This window comes from Conger conger, chromosome 3, assembly GCF_963514075.1.
Source record: "Conger conger chromosome 3, fConCon1.1, whole genome shotgun sequence".
Lineage (NCBI taxonomy): Eukaryota > Metazoa > Chordata > Actinopteri > Anguilliformes > Congridae > Conger > Conger conger.
The window spans coordinates 21,127,569-21,151,389 of NC_083762.1; the positions used below are offsets into that span (position 1 = coordinate 21,127,569).

General features: G+C 44.8%; 1 protein-coding gene across 1 annotated transcript in view; it reads right to left on the reverse strand.

Annotated features, from left to right (window-relative positions):
* The window catches only part of nhsl2 (NHS-like 2), a 58,762-nt gene extending 35,990 nt beyond the window's left edge, over nucleotides 1–22,772 (reverse strand). Inside the window, exon 1 of the mRNA XM_061233485.1 lies at nucleotides 22,269–22,772. Within this exon, the coding sequence (XP_061089469.1) occupies nucleotides 22,269–22,545 (277 nt within the window). The 5' untranslated portion in view covers nucleotides 22,546–22,772. The remainder of the gene's footprint in view (nucleotides 1–22,268) is intronic.
* Nucleotides 22,773–23,821: the final 1,049 nt, after the last annotated feature.

A 23,821-nucleotide genomic window follows, 5' to 3' on the forward strand; every position in this document is an offset into this window, starting at 1 on the left:
ATACAATCATGTATTATTAACACAAAGTACACAACACTGAGCCATTGAACAGAAATAACCTTTGAGCCCAGAGTAGTTACTGCCCAACTTTATCCAACTTTATCCAACTTAACACCAGCTGTGACAACTCAAATTATTTGTGTTGGAGTAATAACACAGTAAATACACAGGAACTACCCATCTGATACCTATCCTTGAGGTATATCATTGACATTCTTGTCATAACTGGGATGTTAACCTTGGCTACTATACTGGGTCACCGGTGTAAAAGGCCAAGAAGAATATTTACTTTCAGAACCCCTCTGTTAGACCCTAACATAATGAATATATAACAATCAATCTCACTGTTCCTCCACAAAGGCCATTTCATATGCCCTCAAAATCCAGCTGGAATGCCCCAATAGCTATATCTGCTGCATCTGCTTTAAATGGACTCCGGACAGTAAACTTTGCAAATGGAGTCTGTGTGCCGGTGAAAGCCAGTGACTTAATGGGGTAATCACAATATCCATTATCCTGCGTCTGCTTGGTTAAAATCCTGCGGTTTGGTGAGTTTTTTTAAACTCATCTAGTCGCATATTTCAGAATGAAGTCATACATCTCAGAGTGCATGGTAACAATCGTAATAACAGCTTTCACAGACCCTAATGATCAGCAATTTTGAGCAGTTGTGGAGACCAAGCCACATTCTGCTGCAAGGGTGAATGCACAACTCGGATGTGGCCGTTACCTCTCAACACGGATCATCCTTCAGGCCCACTGTCTACAGCAGCACCAGCCACCAATGAGCTGACATGCACAGGAGAAGCCACCTGGTACCACATACCTGTCCAGCTGCTCCTGCTGCCGAGGTCAACCTGGCCAAACTGTGGCACAGAGAGAGGACGGAGAACTGGGTGGTGAAAGAAGGTATGTCTCCCGTTCCTGAGTGCCAGACTGGAGGGGACAAGGAAAAGACAGGCAGAGCTAAAGTTGGGGTGCTACAGGGGGGAGGGGGTGGGAGGGAAAGCTCCGCCTCTTTTCGGCTTTCCTAACTCAACCCAGACTTCCCAATCCTGCAGGGACGCAGCTGAAGGAGAAGAACGGCTGTTCTATATCCTCCCCCCTCTCCTCCTCTCCCTTTCTCTCCGCATCTCCCCCCTTCTATCCAAGCCAGCCATTTCCTGACAATACTGAGAGGGTCTTATAGGTGGGCTTGGGAAATGGGTCGCTCAAAGCCCCTCGCTCCAAAAAAGAAATGACAAAACAGGGCCGCAAACTGAAGCTCTGCAGCACACCTGTATGAAAACAGCTCGCATGCAGTGCTCTTCTGAGTCTGATACACTGCACCACTGTTGTGGTAATGTTGTGAAATGTGAGTGCAGGCCCACTTCTGCCTTCACTTTTCTACTGTGGACCAGAATCCTCCGTTTCCACAGAGCTGGTACATTTTCAGCCGCAGCTGGCAGGCTAATGTATTATTTGCCTTCCACTGACACTGTTTCATCCTCTCCGTATGGAAGCGTGATGTTGCTTCATCAAGGGGTCACAGCAGAAGAAACACAGGCTGAAAAACATAAAGAGAAGCAGCCCTGAAAGCATAGAGATGAGATGATATTAACAACCCGTGAGATTGGTTTCTGTAATGCAGGGGTTGGCAATCTGAGAAGCACGTCATGCTAGGAGCCAGCGAGCATTGCGTTTGGCAGCCGCCGGTGAATTCCTCATATCGCCCGTGGTCCCATCTGGAGAATGCCCTGCCAGCCGTCAGGGGAGGGTCTGCGTATTCGCAGTTACGGGGGTTATGGTACTGTTAATCGAGAGAGAGGGGGCACGTGGGAACCTGACACACCGAGCCGGGCAAGAGGTGGGGCTGAGTTCCGTGGCGCACATCTTCCCACACCACAGCACTCGCCCCTATCCATCTCTCACCAGGTGGAGGAGGAGGAAATATGAGCAGGGGAAAGGGGGAATAAACAGTCTGTGCAGCACTGCCTTATGTTCACCAGTCTGCAAGGACTAAAGCCGGTCAGGCAGAGGCACATTTGATACAGGCTGAAAATGCTCCTGTGCTACACCTTTGATGGACACCTGCTAAGTGCACATCTATTTATTTGCCATTTAAAACTGTACACTCAGACCCAAGCAACAGACATTAAACCTGAAAGATTTAGTCAGGGGTACTTACAGTGCTTAAATCTTAACCAATTTATACAGCCGGATACACACAGAAGCTGCTAAGATTAAGAACCCTATTTTAATGCACGACAGGGCAGGGCAGGGTCTTACCTGGGAATTTAACCTATAATCTTGGAGCTGCAAGACCAGTTCCCTAACCATTGCACTACATAGCTCTAAACCCACATACTGTAGTTCTCTTGCCTGCTTGGCATTTCATTAACCAGCCCTTAGGCACACTGTTAATCTCTGAAGTTCTGAGGTTCATCCGTAATGGAAAATGGAAAATGGTTGGCATTTATATAGCGCCTTTATCCAAAACGCTGTACAATTGATGCCTCTCATTCACCCATTCATACACACACTCACACACCGACACCGACCTGCTTGTCAGGAGCATTTGGGGGTTAGGTGTCTTGCTCAGGGACACTTCGACACAGCCCTGGCGGGGGATCGAACCGGCAACCCTCCGACTGTCAGACGACTGCTCTTACTGCCTGAGCCATGTCGCCCCCATGTCGCCATTTCGTCCCTGTTATGAGTGAAAGACTGCAACTCGGCTGCAACACTGACCCCAGAGCACTAATTTATTAATTTATTAATTCATTTATTGCTTAAATCTTAACCAATTTATACAGTCGGATACACACAGAAGCTGCTAAGATTAAGCACCCTATTTTAATGCACGACAGGGCAGGGCAGGGTATTACCTGGGAATTTAACCTATAATCTTGGAGCTGCAAGACCAGTTCCCTAACCATTGCACTACACAGCTCTAAACCCACATACTGTAGTTCTCTTGCCTGCTTGGCATTTCATTAACCAGCCCTTAGGCACACTGTTAATCTCTGAAGTTCTGAGGTTCATCCGTAATGGAAAATGGAAAATGGTTGGCATTTATATAGCGCCTTTATCCAAAACGCTGTACAATTGATGCCTCTCATTCACCCATTCATACACACACTCACACACCGACACCGACCTGCTTGTCAGGAGCATTTGGGGGTTAGGCGTCTTGCTCAGGGACACTTCGACACAGCCCTGGCGGGGGATCGAACCGGCAACCCTCCAACTGCCAGACGACTGCTCTTACTGCCTGAGCCATGTCGCCCCCATGTCACCATTTCGTCCCTGTTATCAGTGAAAGACTGCAACTCGGCTGCAACGCTGACCCCAGAGCACTAATTTATATGCCTCCCCACACAACTGTATGCCAGTAACCAAGAATGAAAATGTCCTATATCTTTTTCTTTTTCTTGACAATGAGGCCCAATGAACCCACCACCACCACGCAAAGCCCAGATGTTGGAATGTCTTAAACTGGGGAAGCTTTCTGCTTTTCAGGACGGACTATTTTCACAGCGCCAGAGCGCCATATCCCCACGGGGCCCCTGAGGACTCGGATGGGAAAACCATTCAGAGAAAGAGAAAGAGAGAAAGGGCGAGCAGGAGAGAGGGAAAGAGAGAGAACAAAAGCAGCAGCCGCGGAGCTCGGTTCCGCTCGGTCAGTGCGGTGACGCTGGGACCACATGACGCTTTCATCTCTAATGAGCTGCTTATAAAGGCTGTGGGTCTGCGGCCTACAGTGGACCTCTATGGGAGACCAGTCAACAAAGCAGGACAAGGCAGTGGGGTGCTGGTCACACCTGTACCTCCATGAGGGGGACTGACACACAGGCCACTAGCACTAAAGATCTTTCCTTCCATTAATACTATTTAAATGCAGTATTTTTGGTGTTACTTAGTTGTAAAAAATATCAATTTATTGGATAATGCTATCTTATACTGGATGACAACATGGCAAAGATGACTTATACAAGGCCATCCAGAATATGCATCAATATAATTAATTCCAGCCTAATTAACCTTAAAAACGCATGAGTACTATATGTTTCCAGAATGTTTTTCAGTCTTGAGCCAATTTTCAAGCTTAAGAAATTCAAAATACAGTATAAAGTGATAACTTTATTAGGTAGACAGCATGTACACCAGCTTGTTAATGCAAATATTGAATCAGTCAATTGTGTGGCTGTATAAAAAGCATAAACTGCATAAAAGCATGCAGACGTGGTCAACAGGTTCAGCTCTTTTTATGCGGTATGTGTGGTATGCAGAAGAGCATCTCTGAACACACAACGCGTCAAACCTTTAAGTGGATAGGCTAGAGCAGCAGAAGCAAAAAAAAGTATTATAAATACCTAATAAAGTGCTCACTAAGTGTATATGGTTCTACACATAAATATTTTACTTGTAAGAAGGTGAGGATCGAATGTTTTAAGTCTAATTACTGCTTTATGACAGCTATGTACAACACCTGTTGTATGTTTATCTGTCCCCATTTCATGTTTGTATGAGATGTCCTCTATCGGCACTGTAGTGACAGTGACTTGCTTTGGCATGTTTACTTTTACATTTACAGTAACAGATGTCAAAAGCACACATCGTGGCAGCATCCTGTAAATTTTGGAGGAAAGTTTTGGCTAAGCCCAATTATCACACATAAGCCCACCCTCTTCTCCTACTCTACTCCAGTCTGATAAGGTAACCCTGGATGACCCACAGAAAAAAGGGAGGAAGAATGAAATGTTTCTCCTCCATGTCCCTCTTCTGTCTATTCCTCGTTCCTTTTCCTGCCTTTGGAAGAATGACAGTGAGAAGCCAGACAGCTTGCCGTTCTGCTGCAGATCTGCAGATTTCCATCTTCACAGATTTCCTGTGACACTGTTGTACTGTTGAGCTTTGTTAAGGCACATAGATATAACGTGCCAGCATCCAGTGACGTTACGAGGTGAAATGCTGGCAGAATATGAAATGCAATTAAAAATATTTTGAAGAACCAAATAAATACACAGAACTCATTTTGACAAGAAAGCTATCACGGTTAAACCTCATATGAATCGCCTTTTATCTCTTCCCAATTCCTCCTAATTCACCTCTACTTTGGTCCCGATTTCAAAGTCAGATCTTTCCACAATTTCTTAAAAACACTTAAAGCTGCTTTTGAAGCCCTGCTATATGTGCCCACCACCATAGAGATCTGTACAAATGATGTTACATTACATGTCATTCATCTGATGCTTTTATCCAAAGCGACTTACAGTTGATTAGACTAGGAGGGGGACAACCCCGCCTGGAGCAATGTGGGGTTAAGGGCCTTGCTCAAGAGCCCTTAACAGCTGAGTGGATCTTATCGTGGTGGGTATTGAACCACCAAAGTTTTGGATCCCCATCATGTACCTTAACCACTACGCTCCAGGCTGCCCACAGGTGAAATCAGATATACTTTATCTGGGGATGGGTGACGGACTGTGCATTGGGAGAAAAATCTGTAAAAATAAAGCACAATTGCCCACACTGAATTTCACCGTCAGAAAATAACTGCTAGCATGGTAACCAACAAAGTAGTCAAGGGCATAGGCAGCCCTCTGACAATTTATTATGCACTCACGGCCCCTAGTGGCCATGTATAGAACTGCATATATTTTTCAATCTGTCAATACATGGCATCCATCTTTGTGCTCAGCTTTAAACGTAGGCTCCCAACAGAGGCTCAGTTGTTTACGACATGGGCACCTGAATAAAATAACGGAAATACAAGTCACTGCCTGATAATTTACTGCGGAATAAACAGTGTGGGGGAAACCTCGGACCATTCTGTCAAACTGAATGAACGATGCACTGATGCTATATTGTGGTATTATTTCTGAGGCATGCACAAACAGGGAGGAGGAACTCATTCACATCACAGCATTGAATGGCAGCAGACAACGAGGGGCACCCTCTCTATTTCTCTCTCACGCTGTCACTCCCGCTTAATAGATTTTCCTACAATAAGTGTTTAACTCCTCCATTCCTGGAAGTCATAAGGGCTCTTTCAGTAGCTTCACAAACAGCCTTCTGTTGAGAGACACTGATGTAGCAAATGTCATTTCTGTGTCCTAACAAACGACAGAAGTCAAGTCACACTGAGGACATCCACAGCAGCGTTGGGCAAAGCAAACCCAATCCCTTCATCAACTCACAGTTGACTGCTTGTAATTGTGTGAGACTCCTAGGAGCTGCAGAATGCTTAATTCTGCTAAAACACAATGTCGGACAGGATGCACTCCACAGACTATGAAATCCTGGCCATGACAGTGCCTGCTTTGGTCAGCAATCGTGCAGGGGGCGCAAGACTACAGTGTCACTTAAAGGAGACATGAAGCGCTCAGTACTATGACTGGCTTGTTTGCTTTTTACCTTAGATAAGATATGGCTCTGCATTCAAACCTGAAATTAACACATTGCTAGAAACATACAGTTTTTTGCAGCAATTAGCATCAGACTGCTGACTTTCAACAAGCTCAACGATGGATGAGTCCACCTGTGGGACAGGGACCATCACCCCAGTCCCACAGCCTCTTCTGAGCAGCCAGCCAGCAGTGCAGTGGTTGCAGTCTCATCAGAGGCAGTTGGAAAATGAGCAAGTTTTATTTGGTACTAGTACTCATTTGAGCATCCCGGAGCAATACAAAATGACCCTCCTTGCAGGGCTCTAGGCTAACATGTTTTTCAAGGAGCACATGTGCTGAAAAATAAGTTTAAATATTTAAGAGCACACTAATGCTTTCCAAATAGTACCTGTATATGTGCTCCTAAATTATTATTCAGTTAGCACATATCAATTTGCAGGAGCCTAAAATGGGAGGACTGTAGAGCCCTGCCTTGGGTTCTCCGGTTTGCTTTTCCCCATTGTTGAGCTCCAAAAAAGTAAGCAGGCAAGTAAAAGAAATAGCTTCAGAAGCTGAGACAAGCCAACCGAGTGACATCACAACCTGGCTTGTTCCAAGATGGCTGCGCCCTAGTGCTAGTAGCTGCAAACTTTAATTTATTTTTCTCTGGGTCAATTTCAGATCTTAATGCAGGGCCTTATCTTATCTACAGTGAAAAGCAAATGAACCAGAGTCATATTTCAGAGTGCTTCACCTCGTATTTAAGGAGGGAGGGTTCCAGTCAGTGGAACTGTACTCCTCTCACCAAACACAAACTTCTCCGGCCAGACAGGCACCTGCTGTCTACCTGCTGCTGCTGCACATGAAGTGTACTCCTCTAGTTCAAAGTGCTGTAGAAGGCACTACTATGAAGAAATGTGAGTGTATGCCTGCAAGTTTTAAATACTCATACTTATCATTCTGAACAGCCTGTACGTGGCATCCAGAATAACAACAACCAAAAAAATTTCCTTGACAGAGTTAGCACTAACACTTGCTCTATAGCCTGGAGGGAAATGCACCTAAACCCTGGAACACCATTTTGTTTCACCTACACCAGGTAGGATCCAGTGAGCTCAGAGTGCAGGACTCAGTGCTGGACACCCCCCAGCTCTGTCTATCACCACCTCTTCAGGGACAAGCCTAAATCTGTGTGGGAGATTGGAATCTCCCTCTGTCTCTGGGATGACAAGCAGCCGCCAAATGGAAGATAAGAGAGGCAGTGACCTGTAAAACACAGCCAAACAAGGAAGGGCAACCCGAAAGAGGTATTTTACATCCCTATATGACCCTCTCTGAAGTTTCTCACTGAGTATTCAAAATTAGCAACTGAGGAAAATTTTCAGAAAAAAGATGATGCAACTACTTATATGAACACATTCACAGTCTGAGAATTACACCCCTGTATCTTTCCAATTCAGGGTGTCAGTGAATAGATAACGCTGCATGTTCATCCAGAAAAGCAACCTCACACTGGATATCTTCACTAGATACTGCCATGCCTTTTCAACTGGAGGTTTGGTCACCCCGATGACCAGAAGACAAATCTCACAAACAATGATCTTACACCACACAAAAACAGCAAACCGCATCGCGCCCTCACCTTGTCCCCCTTTACAGACTGCCGGTCCAGCCACTCTGGAGATATCAGATGACCTGAGCGAGGAGAGATGGGAGTTCTCTCTGAGAACCGTGCGTTGCTCAGGAAGCAGGGAGACTAAGACCGACGTGCGGGCGGGGGGAGAGGGAGTGCACACAGGGCCGGAGAGAGAGAGTGTGTGTGTGTGTGTGTGTGTGTAGGGCGGTGGCTGGGTCCTTTTCCCCATGGTCAGAGAGGAAGGGGTCTCTAATGCACCCCATTGAGCATCACCCAGCTGGCCACCCATTCACACAGCACTGGGCCTGTCTGTCCCATCACACATAAAGATGCCACTATCTCGGCTCACAGGGCAGCTTCTGCTCAATTCAGTCCAGTTACTCCTCTTTGTCTCCCCCCATACTTCCATTTCTCTCTCTTCCTCTCCCACTCACTCACTCTTTCCCTCTCTCCTTCTCTCTCTCCTTCTCTCCCCCTCCTCTTCTCTTTTACCCTCTCTCTCTTTCTCTTCCCCCCTCCCTCTCCCACTCTCTCTCATTAACCAACACTGAACCAGTGTTAATAAGTCACAGTTAAAGCTTTGGCTCTTGGCACAAATTCAATCAACCCTCTTTTTCTCCGCTCACTGTGTCCTTCTGCTCATAGGCTATGCTTCTGTGTGGCCTCTGACCTATGAGAAACACGTTGAGGAGTTTATGCTAATATAAATTAAAACACACACAAAAAAATGAAAAAATAAAACCATGTGCGTGTGAATTTCACTGCCATATATATTAGGAGGAGTCTTGTTGGCAGTGATCCTAGATCTGGAAGGAATAATTCAATGTTTGCACACAAACAGAAAAATAAAAGACTGATGCTGATTAACGGCATGATGACAATGACGTAAGTCTGTGAACTCTTGGAGGCAGTCATCGATCCAGATGGGCCACAGGCATCTCTAAGATGCGCACGATTATTACTCAAAATAATTTATCAGTCTTGGATCTGTCCACAGTAATTAGTTTAATTATGCTCACAAGAAACAAACACCCTTCAGGCAAGGAACCCATGGGAGCAAATGCTGCATGCTGATTGGCCGGTTAGCCAGCACTGACAAATAACAGCCTATCTGTTTTCAAATGCACTTTCTGTCCTGACTGCTCGGTGGTATATTGCTGCAATTGGGTCTGCAGCTCCAACAGAGAGCGCATCAGGACTGCTGTAAATGTCACTCAGAGACACAGCACCTACTTCACACTCTTATGGACAAAAGAGGAGTCGCTGTCATCTGCCAACACCCTCAGCTCCCTACTTCGATCCACGGGGGGTTGCAACAAGAAGGCAATTAAGGCCTTCTCCCACTGACAAAGCAACACTACCAGTCACAGTTACAGGCCAAGTTAGCAGAAAACAGAAAGACATTTCACAACTTGAATTTAAAAGGCGTACGGGAATTGTTGCTGTAAACTTTTTTGTTACATTCTCATTAGTGTTCTCTTCAGCGTGTATAGTCTGTTTAGAAGCTCAAATACATTTTGAAATGCTGCTAGGAAAAAAGTGCTGGGCTGGCTATACCAAGCAGAGGTGTTATCAATTGATGTCACAAAGCTGATTTGTATATTTCTGGGTTTTAGTTTAACACAGTGCCTCACATATTTGCAGACAATGCCACAGTAAAGCCAGGAAAATGTACATTTCTCCAGAAGAATCCGCCGCCAGACAGTACAATCTTTGAGTTTACCTGTTTGTAGAGTAGAGAAGTAGAATTTGCATCTGGAATAACATTCCCATGAAGGACAGCACCCATCCTCTGCTCATCCACTTTTAGACTGGTGCAGATCAAAACTGAAAAGCAACCAGTAAGAATTCCTGCACAGCCTTCACAATGACTACACAGGAACTGTTTTTCAGACAATGCTAAAGAAAAATAATACGCGCCCAAATAAGCTGAGTCAGAAGCAGATCTCGCTTTGTATTTGGATAAACAAAGCAGGTAAAGAGCGCAATTCTGTGCAAGTGTTTGTCGAGTGCGGAGCTCTTTTCAGTTCCAGACAGGTAACATTCCACAGTCCCGGTGTGAGCAGAACCAGTCTGTTCATTTAGTAGGAAATGCATTCATACACTGCTTCACACACACACTTCCCCATTCCCAAAAGACAGACACGGATAATCCAGTCCACTTCACACGGAATGGATATTAATTCATTACTTTTATACAACCGGACAGGTCAAATGACGTAGTAAATTTTCACTGGTAATCATTACCTAGGAAAATAAAATAGCAGAACAGGAATTCAAGGGATTTTGCAGCCAGTGAAATATAGGAGGCATGATTAGGTACTGTAGATAAATATAGAGAGCCAGTGTTGCAGGTATTTGATCAGGACACCAGGATTACTCTTTCGAAAAGTGCCATGGGATGTTTAATGACCACACAGAGTCAGGCTTGGCTTGACTGGTCATTTAAAGGGCAACATCGACAGCACAGCACCCTCCACACTGCGTAGGGGCACTGAACTTAATTTGGCCCTGAGGGAAGGGTGACACCTACTGGTCCACCTACACCTTTGTAGTAGCAATGCATTTTTAACAAGACTTCTCAGATTCAAGTGCAAACCAAAAGCTAAAGCAGGGTGAATGTGTAGGCAAGAGGGGGCTGTAGCTCTTCAGTAGGTACAGTAGGTCACAACAACAGCGATATGCAGTGTCCTCTCTCTCTCTCTCTCTCTCTCTCTCTCTCTCTCACTCTCTCTCCCTCTCCCTCCCAATACTGATCCTCTGATGTCAGGCCCGGTGGTCCTGCATAGTGCAGTGCTGCCACTTACCTCTGAACTGGATCTAAAGGAGAAGGTGCTGAGTGACGCTCCAAAGAGCCCATTGTTTCAGTGCATCCCACCTCAGTGCTCAATACTCACTGGCCCCCAGGCACCACTTCCACCCAGACACTGTATAAACCAGCTCTCGCTGTGAGGGCCTCTGTCATCACTATCGAATCAAAGAGGCGACGGACAGGGGTCGGGAAAGGCAGGGATGCCATTTTGAGCTCAGGTTGATGAACAGACTCTTAATAATGGCACACTGAGTAGCAATACATGGCAGTGCATTCATACAATACACCTGTTTAAACATCTTCAGAGCTGAATAACTGGGTTGGGTTGCATTCTGTGGTTTTATGCAAACAGGAAGTGATGCGCAGCATGATGAGACTACCATTGTATAACAACAGCCTGATCCAAAATGAATCGACTACAGGGCTGCCAGCTGTTAATACCATGTCCCTCCAAATTGCAAGCCAATCTGAGCTGCAAAACTCCACCATCCTCATACAAGTCTATCTTTCTGAAAGAACCCTGCTAAAAAAACAGCTCAGGCTATGTTTTGAAACAGCTGGTAGCTGGCTGACTAGTTCAGACCAGGTTCCAGCTCAGCATGGTTTAGCTGGTTGACCAGCTCAGACCAGATCCCAGCTAGACATGTTTTGACCAGCTGAAGCTATCTTTTGAAATAGCTGGTAGCTGGTCAGCTCAGACAAAGCTACCTGCACTTGCTGGTCGACCAGCTAATACCAAGCTAGACCAACTTATGACCATCATGACCTGCTCAATTTTCAAGCTGTTCAAGCTTGCATAGCTGGATTTTACAGCAAGGAAGATAATAAACAATTCAGTGCAGCAACAGGTCTGGGGTTGTAGCACATCAACCATTGCTGCAAACCCAAGCCAGCCTGTTACACAATAGGGTTTCTTTGCGGTAGTTCTGGCCTCAGTAGTGCTGGGAGGTGCCATGTGGTCACCAGCGTTCTCTAATGTGCGGTTACAGGCTTCACAATGACTTCATTTGCCAGACTACAGTGCAAACTCTACAGCACAGAAAGTATGTCCAGCCACACACATGCAGAAAAGTAAACATACATTGGCAGTAAAAAAAATCAAAATCTGCTAAAGAATCTAGAACAACACAATTTGGGGGAATCTAGGGTTATTGACTTGAAACAACTATAAAGAGCTCTTGAGATGAACTCAGATTTTCACAATCTGAAAATCTGATACAAAAAAGCTCACATGAGAACATTCCTGCCACTCACGATGTGAGAAAGCAAAACACTACAGAACCCAAAATCCCCTGAAATAGACCTCAGAATGTTCTGGGAAAACAGTTGTCCGCTGGATCTCAGGCTACACACTGGTTCCAACCTACACCGTCTCCAGCGAAACACTGCGCTGATGCCCGTGTTCTCTGAGCACCCCTCACAGGAATCATAATAATAAACACACCATTATAACCAGCATGAGCACATTCATAACCCAGGAGCAGCAGAAAATACTGCACACATCGCAGCCTCGTATGAAGGTTTATCGTTGACTTACGGGTAAATAAATCCCAACAAAGTGAATGGCGAGCGTCTGAGAGCAGAGTTATGGGGCAGGGAGAGGGGGAAATTTTGGAGTGAAAGTTATTGTTTTGGCACCGTTCCCTCTGGATCACATGACGCTGAATTAATAAGAAGAAAGTGGAAAACATCTGCTCCTCATTACGGGCTGCAGGGCTGCGGGGACGCCTCTTACTCACCCTGCACCAGTGTTCGCAGACGCAGTCCACACAACGCTCATTTCCTGCAGTGCCGGTATCAGGCCTCTCCCTGTCCCCCATCCCCCACACTCCCTCGTGCTCAAATACCTCTCAGGAAAAACCCAACCATGACACACGCCGTACCTCACACCAAGCTAAAATTATGTATTCGGCCCGGTACAGAGTTGACGATTCATTAAATTGTTCGCACTGCAAGTACGGTCTTGGACAGTGTTCAAGGGCTCGGTCAGGTGCATGACTCTACAGATAAAACTAAGAAGCGTAGTGATTATCACAGTAAATCTGACAGGAAATATAACTTTGACAGGATAAAACTGGAATTTCCACCGAAGCTACCGTTATTAATCATACTTAAATCCCAGTGCAGAAATGAAAAGGTTTGTGAAATATTGACCATGGCATTTCATTCATGACAACAACTCACACATTTTTGATTAAATATATAATAAATATACTATGTAATTATTTTGGCTTGGCAGGGAATGTATCTGCTTTAGGTACAGACATGAAATACCCACTGAACAGGGAGCACATATATCTCCCCTACCAAACGGGAGAAATACCCCCTGCACCTCGAAGCAGATCTAAACAACAGGTGAAAGCTGGGTAGTAGAGGGTGAGTGCAATTCTGTAAGCTGCAGCAAGCAGAGCATGCATAGAGCAGCACAGCCAATCAGCAACACCTGAGAGGTTGAACAGACCAATTAAAAAGATGCTCTATTAGTGTGCATGTGATTTGTTGAATATGAGAACATGTAGTGATGTATGTGATTGGTTGAGTATGAGGCGAGATCATGTAGTGATGTATGTGTGGTTGGTTGAATATGAGAACCTGTAGTAATGTGCGTATGTGATTGGCTAAGTATGAGGACATGTGGTTGCTGAGGCCAACCAATGGCCGGCTGCTGCAGCAAGAGTTTCCCGCCCAAATTTGCTCTGCATATTCAGAAATGTGTAGCGCACTTTTTTTTAAATCAAGAGGCTACCCCTCGAGCTGTGAATGGTTGAAAACAGATTTCCATTGCTCAACATTTTGTCATGCCATTCAGTCTTTCTAAATGTCATTTCAAATTCCTTTCGTGCTCTCAGTGGTCCGAGGCAGGACGAGGAAGAGGCAGAACATGGCAGTAGGATTCAGTCACTGCTGGAAGCGAGGCAGAAGAGAAGCCAGCACACAGCGCTGTCCAGCCAACCAGCATGTCAGTGGCACTCATCCCATTTCTGGCACCAATGACATGCTACTCCGGATAAACCTGTATCACTCTCAGAGACAGCGGACAAAGCCCAAAATAACACAAAGTTCAGGTCCTATAGGTGTGTCAACAACTACAGTTGGTGCTTGCACCTGCCGAGAGTTACAGATACCAAGAAAATGCATGTTTTGTCTACAAATGACCACGTTCAAAGGCCCATGGGGCCTGCTGACCATGAGAGTGGTACTGCTCCATCAAAAAGGCATGAGTTTGGTGAAGGGTGTCACCTCCTTCTCAATGAGTTCACTCACCCGGCTATTGGCTTTAGGACTCCCTAAAGTTCCCATTAGCAAAGCACAAATTTCACTGTTCCGTGCAGTTGAAAAATTCCATATGCTGCCTTTCACACAAACGTTCTGGCAGTAAAACCAAACGGCCCCTAAAAACAGCATGCTTTCCATTTGTCTAAAGTGGAGCCTGTCCCCATAAACCACAGCCTTTGAAGCCATTTCATGAAAAATGTATTTGGTGATGAGAGCAGCTGGCCCCGATCGCCCGTGAGATGCCCTTCCGCACAGCCTTGTTTTGTTTGGGTGTTTTCACAAACTTACGCTCAGATTCCTGCGTATTCCAGTCAACGCTGTACAAATGCATTACGTAAAGGCACACGTGAAAGCCTGAGCAAAAAGCAGGGTAATATCGAGAGATAAATACCTGTGCAGCCTGTGTGTCTGCCGACAGACAGCCCGACCTCTCCACTGGGAGCCTCTGCCTGAATCACAGACCCTTCCAGCACTTTGTGCAAATGTCATGTGTGAGCACTGAAATATGGAGTGCTTTTCTCTTCCTTATCGGCCGAGGTCATGGACAAACAAGCCCTCTTTTATGGTGTATTTACATGGAAAAGGATTAAAAATAACTTCAGCTGGTGAGTCAAGCCTTGAGTATCCAGAAACCCCTACTGTAATGGACAGTAAGGGAACAGGCCAGAATTTTGTCAGCCATGTGGATAAACATGGAGGTGTCCTCTGTAGTTGAGTGAAATATCCATGTTATAGATATTTATACCAAATATGCAAATGAGCAAAATATGGATTTAATAAGGTTTACTAAAATATTTATTTTTTAAATTCATGAGTTATCAATTGATGCTGTGACCTAGATTAAATGAAACTGTAACTAATCTACCACTTAGACTAGCTTAAAATGCTGCACAATTAAGCATTAAAGTAACTTGAGCAATATGGAGAGAGTGTATAATTAAAGTACATTTACAGTTAAATTACAGCAAATAGTAGCAGAGAGGTCAACAACACCCAAGACTTCATCCAACCTCTTTGAATGATCCAAGCATTAAACCTCATAAAACTGCATAATCAGTAACGATAAAATAAACTGCTTTGCCTCTCTGGTAGTTTGAGACAACCAGATTACATCAGGACAGTTAGGAGATAGTCAAGAATTTCTTATGAAGCATCTCGTGGAATAAAAATGTAGTTATTCACAGCACTATATCTCAAAGATGCAATGGATCTTAGCAGAACCAATGTTGGGTGTTATAACGCCCAGCCACAAACTTTTGGTAGTAGCAATCATTTGTTCCATAGCAGAAAGCGAGGACTAAAAACAGAACGTTTTAAGAAAACAACAGATGACCAGCCAACGTCCAATTACTTCCTAGCTCCTGATTTAAACTGGAATCAGTAAACTTGAAATGACCCACCCCAGTAAATGCAAACCATTGCCTCAGGGGCAAGAAAAAGGACACTCCCTAAAAACAAGCGCACATTAACCGGACACTTTGCCAGATTTACCTCTGAGGAGGGGCACGGAGGTCGGTGGGCCGGCCCACTTCTCCTCCACCTGCCCTGCCCGCGCCATCGCTCTCCTCCGCCTCCAACGCATCGAGGCGCGGTCGCCAGCAGCAGCCCCGGACACAAACACGCACAAACGGCACCTGCGCCTGCTCTTCCCTTTTCCCCTCCTTCCAGAGAAGTCCTCAATCGGAGCGGGGCTCTCGGTTCCACAGAGACTCCTCACGCCTACTCAAGTTTATAAAAAGACGGCGCTCCACCGCATCGCATCACGCCACTCTGTGCGTTCTGCAGCGTCAGGCTGACACGGCGTGAGTCCGGAGCAGAAGCCCGACTCCGGACCTGCTGTCCTGCAGGCAGTGTGACGCCCAGCACAAACAGGCGCATACACTCTCACAGACCCAAACTGTCTGATGCGTACACACGCGTGTGAGCTCATACACGGGCACATACACTCTCACAGGCTCAAACCCTCCAATGCATACACGCGTGTGTGAGGTCACACACAGGCACACTCTCCAGGCAGCACTCAGACGCATCCACACATGCAAACACTCACGTTGCCCAACATCAACCATAATCTCATCTATAGTATACTCTCAGGCACACTAACACAGGATCTAAAAATTTGCCACCATTATCCTCCCTTCCCTGGTCAGTCTATAACATCATAAATTACTTTGAATATGAAATATCAAGAAATGGATGCCCTTTCAACAGAGGCACAATTGCAGCATGAGTAATCATGGAGGAAAACGTGATATGCACAGAGGTGGTGAAACAGTACTGCGCCATTCTAGTGAGGCGCATGGCCAAAGCTGGCGGGCATCATGTGCTGCTTCAATGAGAACAGCCAAATGAAAACCCAGCATGTGTACTCCAACTCTGTTATTGTTTATGTTCTGGTGTCTTTTACTACAGGGCTGGGTTCATCACTGCTGCCAGCGCACACAATTTTACCACAATGCAATGCGGCAGCAGTGCCTGGCCTTTCTGGAAGGTTTCCAGTCAACCTCCCAGCAACCTTTGCAACAGCTCTCTCCTGTCTCAAACCCCTTCCATCTGGAAACAATCTCCAGCCTATTATGGCACTGGCTGACGAGTCTGTTTGTTGACATTAACAAGGGGCCATTCTTCAGCGATAGAATTTCTTTGCCAATTATGAATCTATGATTCAAAACACACAGGGATAACATCTCTTTGAGGTATCACTGCACACGATGCTGCACCTAAATTTCGTATTTATCTCTCTTGTCTTTCAGCTACGGATGAATGTCGCCATAACTTTTTTTTTACATGCGTGTGGGAATAATATGATGCTATGTTTTCGTTGGCTTTCACCCCACATACTTTTGGACAAATATGGCAAGGGTGGAATAAAGAGGGGAGGGGCCTCCTTGCATCTCTGCATAGGGCTAACGCCTACTTTCTTCTGGTTCTTTGACTCAGGGTCTCCATGGAAACGTTGGGTGGAGGTGGCAGAGTTAGAGGGGTCGTTGGTGTCTCTGGACCTGCTCTCCTGCACATCTGCCCCGCTCCTCTGCCTCCTTCCAGGGCCCAAATCCAAACACCGCAAGGCCAGAGCCGCAGCCCCTGCAGTTCACAGCTGTCACAACACTATCGCACAGCTGTGCGCGGTTTCCGTGGCAACGTCCATCTCGGGCCTGCTTTTAGTTACCTTGTTGAATTAGGAGCGTATGTGGATTTAGGTATTGGCTCATCCCGCCTTTCTCGCTGCCATCGTCATACTGGAGCAAGGTTATGAACCTTCTAGGCATAGCGCTGGGGCTTGTACAAATGCTGCGTGTTATGTAAATAATGTGAGTTTCCAGTCTCCTTGCCAGACTACATATAAGGAGGAACAGAGGGAGGTCTCATAGATAAATATGAACTTTTGAAAAGGCCTCATCTCTCAAATGAACAGTTGAAGGTAACAGCCTTTTTTGCATTGTGAGGGCGCTGTTCTCACAGACAACACTAGAAACCCTGAGGGTGTTTGTGAACATCTGGGACCCAGGAGAGCATTCGCTGTAGGAGAACATCTCTCCCAAGGTTCTGCCATGCTCTCAGTGCCACCCCATCCCAGCTGGTGTGACAACACCTCCGGCACGCTGTGAGCAACAGGACCACAAGCCACACGCAGAGAAAGAAAGCACCAGCCAAGCTCCTGACCGAGAAAAAGACAAAGAAGAAGAAAAAGAAAAAGTGGAGGGTGGGAGCGCACTTACGCAAATGCCTTTTCTGCATGACGTAAGGCATGGAGGGATATGTCAACAACTGCAGTGTGTGTTGGAAACCTAGGACGACCCAGAGGAAGTCCAGTCCCTCCTCCCCTCGGAGCTTGGCTGAGAGTAAACCCTGGAAATAGACGCCTCCATGCGAGAGCCTGCCAGTCCACTCGGAGGCAGGCCAGTGGAAATCGGCAAAGCCGCGGGAGAACTGCAGCCATAGAAAAAAAACACACGGATGGGCTAACTTGACAGGAGACCCCTAACCACTGCCAAGAACAGCTGTGCTGCAGTCCATCGCTGGTCTCCTGTCGCTTCACAGAAATCTTCAAGCGTTACAGCGGATGCTTCCGGATTGAAATGTGTGCCGGTCATCTGCTCCATGCACACAGAGACCAGACCCTGGTGACCTGGGACACATAAATCCACAAGTGCTATTAGCATGGACACGGAGCAGTATTTCACCAAGAGAACCGAACGACAAACTCAAAAACTGATTGCTAGCAAGAGAATACAGCACTTGCTGAGAGGCCCCACAAGACTGGTTGAATTCAGTCCATTCTGAGTCATCTAGACAGCAGGACAGCATCCTGTCACGTAAATCCAGTTTCACCACACTTCCCAGACTTGCCTTGCCATGGGAGTCTCCCAAACACACAGCAGAACAAGCGAGGGCTCTCAAACAGCTTCACTTGTTGCACAACTACAGCTTTTGTTGAAGAGACGCACATCTGGTCTTTTATTTTATTTTATTTTAAAAGCGCAGATGTGTCAGGACAAACAAATGAAGAAATGCCAATACAATAGATGACTCTGGAACTTTTGTCCCTCCTCAAGAAGTTCTGAACCAGTACAAACTGGATATTTGAAGTGCAGAGAGAATGAACCTGAAACCAGTGGGCCCTGCTGACCATAGTTCCTTCTCCAGTCACAGTTGAAAACAAAAGATGAAAATGGGAGGGGGCTCCTTTTCCGGCCTTCACATCTGGATCATAGCCATGACAACCAGGGAGGAGCTAGGAGAGAGTTGATAGGAAAAAGCATGCCATTTCAAAAAAAGTTTTGTATCTCCAGAGAAAGGCCCAGTGCTAAGACAGGAAGTTGTTAGGAGCTTCACCTGAATTTATCTTTCCCTCAGATCCCCCCTCCCACTCCTCTCTCTCTGAAACAGCTATTAATCCTAGATGCTGGAATCCCATGAATACACTTTGCTCCACCTTGCTCTGATAGCGACTCTAAGAAATCTGAAACTCAGAAGCTCAAAAACAGCTCACACTCTCCTCAGAAACAGAACTGGGTTTGTAAATAAATATAAAGTTCTCCATATGATAAAATGCAATTCAACCACTTTGTATAAAGTCCATCCAAGGTTTTGAATTCTAAGGAATGTGACTGAATTTTTCATATAAAATCTATTAATAAATTACAAGCAAGGTTTATTCATATAATATCAATGTTGCAATTGTTTCTACCATTACTTGCAAACAGTAATGTACCAACGACTGTTTAGTGAATCCACCTCAATAACTTTGTGAATGAGAATGAGAATTTCTAGAACACCTACCACCAATGCAAAGCTGCATTTGCATATATGAATTACAGCAAAATGTATCAATCGCAGGCAAAGTTCACTCAAGAGAAACATTAGTGTAGTTTAGAGATTTGTTACTAATCAAGTTATATTGTTGGATTTTCAACTTATTAAATGCATGGCCAAAAAACACTGCTCCCAAATGAACCACACTTGCATTCAACACACGAAAATCGCCAGCCTCGTCGTTTCACCATTCTGGGACCAATATACATGGCTTTTTGGTAAGGCAAGCACGCTATAGCGTTGTATATTTTTGGGATTTGGCTCTGTACTCCACAGACAAGGTGACCCCAAACTTTTGAATGGTAGTGTACATAAATGTATGTTAGTAATGTTACTCTCCGATAAACCTGTCCAGTAATAATCCTTCAGTTTTTTGCTATTGGCATCCACTGCCTCTCTCCCTCATTTCTGCACAACTGTGTCCCTGTCTTTTGGGAAGATTTGAGAGAATAGACAGGGGGATGCTCGAAGATTCAGCAGCTTTACTGTTCATTTTCACAGACTGTTGATTAGTTCATGATGTTTTTTCATTGGCAGAGAGAAACTTTATTTTAGCTGCCCTGTTACAGAGCAAACACTCGTTCCATGTGATCTTGTTTACTTGAACATGTATGTGAGGCCATGAGATAACAAATAGGCTGCGCAAGAGAGGGAACAGGTTTCAAATGAAAATGGTTCCTATTAGCTCATTTAGTATTCTGAAAATTAATGGGGAAAATTATTATGCCAGTACTAGGGAGTTCTGTGAATATTTATAGTTATGACTGAGCTGAAAATGATTCTTTGAAACAAAGTACCTTATTATAACTCGCAGAGAATTTAAACCGCATCTGAATAGAAGTGATTCTAGCCTACAGATTGGGTTATTCTTATATCCAACATGCTAACAAGTGGGTTTCAGTTTAACCAAGTTTTCATAAAAGCTTCCAAAATGTATATTCTTCGTATCGCTCTGTTTGGTTAATGCCCATATTACAGACCACAGAACAGCTTGAAACAGCCCAGATTGTCATAATTGATATATTCAAAGCAGATTTCCAAACACAGAATTTTCCAGCCAGGGAGAACCTGCTCTAGATGGCGTGGGAAAGTCAGGACGGTGTTGGGTTAAGAGGAGCTGATCCTGTCTCCCACACGGTTGTTGGAGTCTTGTGACTCAGCCTCTCTCTGACTTTCACATGAACCCTGTGCCTCAAGCAAACAGCCAGGATGGGCTGGAAACCTATAAGTTTCAGTTTAACTCTGACATACAGTGACTGGGGGCATGTTCATCCTTTCACCACAATGTTTGGAAAGGAGGTGTTACCAGCTGTCAGCAGAGGGAACATCATGCCATTGATCTCTACTAAAAAAAAGTGGGGTGCAAAGCACTTTTCCCTCCTCGTTGTCCTTATAACAGAACTCACTGCTCTGTTTTTGTTGTGATTTACAGTAAGATCCTGATCTGGCTTACCACTGGCCAGCTGTGCAGGGCTCAGCCAGTCACATCCTAAACACTGATAAGGAAAAGGAAGTTGACAAAATAAATATTCTGAATATCTTCACTTTGCAGGATTCCACCATAAGCAATAATGCAAAATGAGGAAACCAGACAAGAAACATATATGAAAAAGTGTCAGACATGAGAACATATTATGAAAACATTAGATATGCATTAGGTAGCACTATGCACCTTGGGTAAAGTTTAGAAATTATCAGTATTAGCCAGAGGTGGAAAGTCCAGGGGTCAGAAAGTAGAAGTCCCCGTCATGTGTTTTTTCCACGCATGAAATCAGCCAGGTTATTTCACTAATTAGATATACCTCCTAACTGTGCTAATTAGCAAATCCAGGTGGTTGAAACAAAATACTGGGAGGAGTTTTAGTCTACTTTCTGAGCATGGATTTTCCACCTCTAGCTCAGTGTAATGTGTTCTTCATCCAAACACATATTTGCAATCCTACTCTGTTTTAATAAAAACCACGATATTGACGATTCGGAAAAATATAGTATTAAGTGATCTACATTATTAATTTCGCTATGATTGGCCTAATTGTTGCGTTCTCCGTCAATGGCAAACACCCACGCACATAATCGACATCCAAATGCGTAATTTGCCCTTTGCAGAACGCTGCAAATTTACAATGAGACCATCCTTGGGGAGAATGTTGTAAATATGCTTTTCTAAACGTGTACATTAATCCTGATTCCATATGACGAGTAATATTTGTATTGCAGTCTATCCACGGATCTTTTGAGTTAGGTGTATTGACAGGCAATGTCTAAATTTGCTTATGCCGAATAGTAACTATTCACAAATTAGGTTTAATAAAATATAATCCTACACATTATTTCCAGTCAGAAACATTGTCTGGTTTAATGACCAAAGTAAAGTACGTAGTAGACTCATGCAATGGTTTTGTTTTGCCAGTTTAGTGACTTGCTTTTAATTAGCAGGAACATGTGCAACTCTGCCTCTATTCAAGGTTTGTGTGTGACGTAAACGTGCAATCAACATATGTTGCCCAAACTGTCAAGAGAATAAAATTGCCACTGGATTTGATCGACTGGCTATCATAAAAGTTTCCGATCAGCTATAATTGTAGCATAAGTTACACAATATGCCCCTACTTACTTTATTATATCACTTACTTAAGAAAAAGTCGACGCGAAAAAGCTTGCAGGTACTGGAGTAGCTAGACAACTAGATTAATCCGAGGCTGCATGACATTTTATATCTATAACCACAAGTCCTGCTGCAAAGGTATTTTAAAACGGCACATTAACAACTCACATTTTACAGAAATCTGTGCAAATGATTCAACAAGCAAACGCAGAAAAGAGGAAAGTAGGCTACTTTGCATTAAATTGCATCGCTTACTCTTTTGTGGTGGCTTGGTGGCCAGTGCAGAAATGTGTTTTTGCAAACTGATGACTTTGTTCTCAAGCGTTCCCGACCGGTGATAAATGGACACAAGTTCCCCTTCCAGCTCTTCCAAGATGCTGACCGACTGCCTGGATAAATCCGAAAGCTGCCGGAGTATTGAGCACAGAGTGAAGCCGCATACATCCACCAAGTCCCCGAAAATTGCGCTCTGTCGCTTTGTGTCACCTTTACAGACATCTTTCGGGGCTATTGTCCTCTTGCAGAAAGGCATTTTCTATATTTTTCCCGCCTTTCCGAAGTACCCACTCCGAAAAACACGAGGACTCCGGGCGCAACAAGCTCACGGTGCTGTGGGAGAACCTCGCTAAGAATTGCTTTTACTGTACTGTATTTTCATTTTTTTTTCTCTTTTGCATTACAATTGATTGTCCACTGCGCGGTGCTCTCTTCAGCGGATACTGCATTCCTTCCAAATCGAAACCTGTAAGTTTCAAATCTCCATGTCTTCCGACAGCTGCATAGTAGGATACCAGACTTTGAACGTGGCTTTGAGTTGAGCTGTATTTCTGCAACCAGTTATGAGCTGGCGACGTTGCTGAGCGCAATGCAAATCGCTTATACAAAATCAAACGGGTGTGACCAAATGATAGATGTGTTTTCTTGGGTGCTATCTCCTACAACGCATATAAAACGTACGTAATTCCGCTTAATTTCAAGTATAGCCTTCATTTGAGCCCAAAGTGTTTTAACAATAACGATAACGTTGAAGCCCTTGTTCAGGATGACTTGCAGAGTAGTAGAATGTATAAACCAAGAATACAAAAAGCAGGTCCTGCCAGGTAGGCTTCCCATAGCCACTGCATTTTGTGGACATGTTTACCCTACAATCCTCACTGTTTTTAGATATTAAAGCTGCTGGTACTCATTAAGCTGAGCACGAACAATAATAAACTATAGAGTAAAAGCACTCTAAAGTACACCAAGTTTAACAGCTATGCGGGCCAACCTGTGCAATCCCAATGTTGAAATTTACATAGGATTTGCAATACTCTGCCTTATTCTTCAAATATAAAAACACCCCCTACACATCTGGTTTCCCCCACCCAAAAGGGAGCTGGGCCAGCCTGGATGTTTGCGTAAGCCACTCCGCCCAGCATGATACTCCGGTGACCAGAGGAGAAGCCTGCACGGGGGAGGACTGATGCAGCACACATCACTGAACACAGTAATCTTATCAAGAACTACGCTCACCATGGATGAAGTCAAGTCTATCACATGGAAGCAATTGATCAGAAACATCTGCCCCGCAACCCCCCCCCCCCCCCCACACACAAGCCAAACATGAATGTTCCCATTGTTCCTGGTCGTCCCGACCCACTCCACTGCTTCAAAAAGCCCAGAAGAAACACTCCTGGACCACCAATGCACCCACCCCCTTTTATTTGAATTCTTTTGTTTTTCATTTTTCTTTCTATTTTATTTTTTACCTTCTTTGACTTGCATTGTGCCAAATCCATTTTCAGGCCAAGGACCTCCTGGCTAATCAG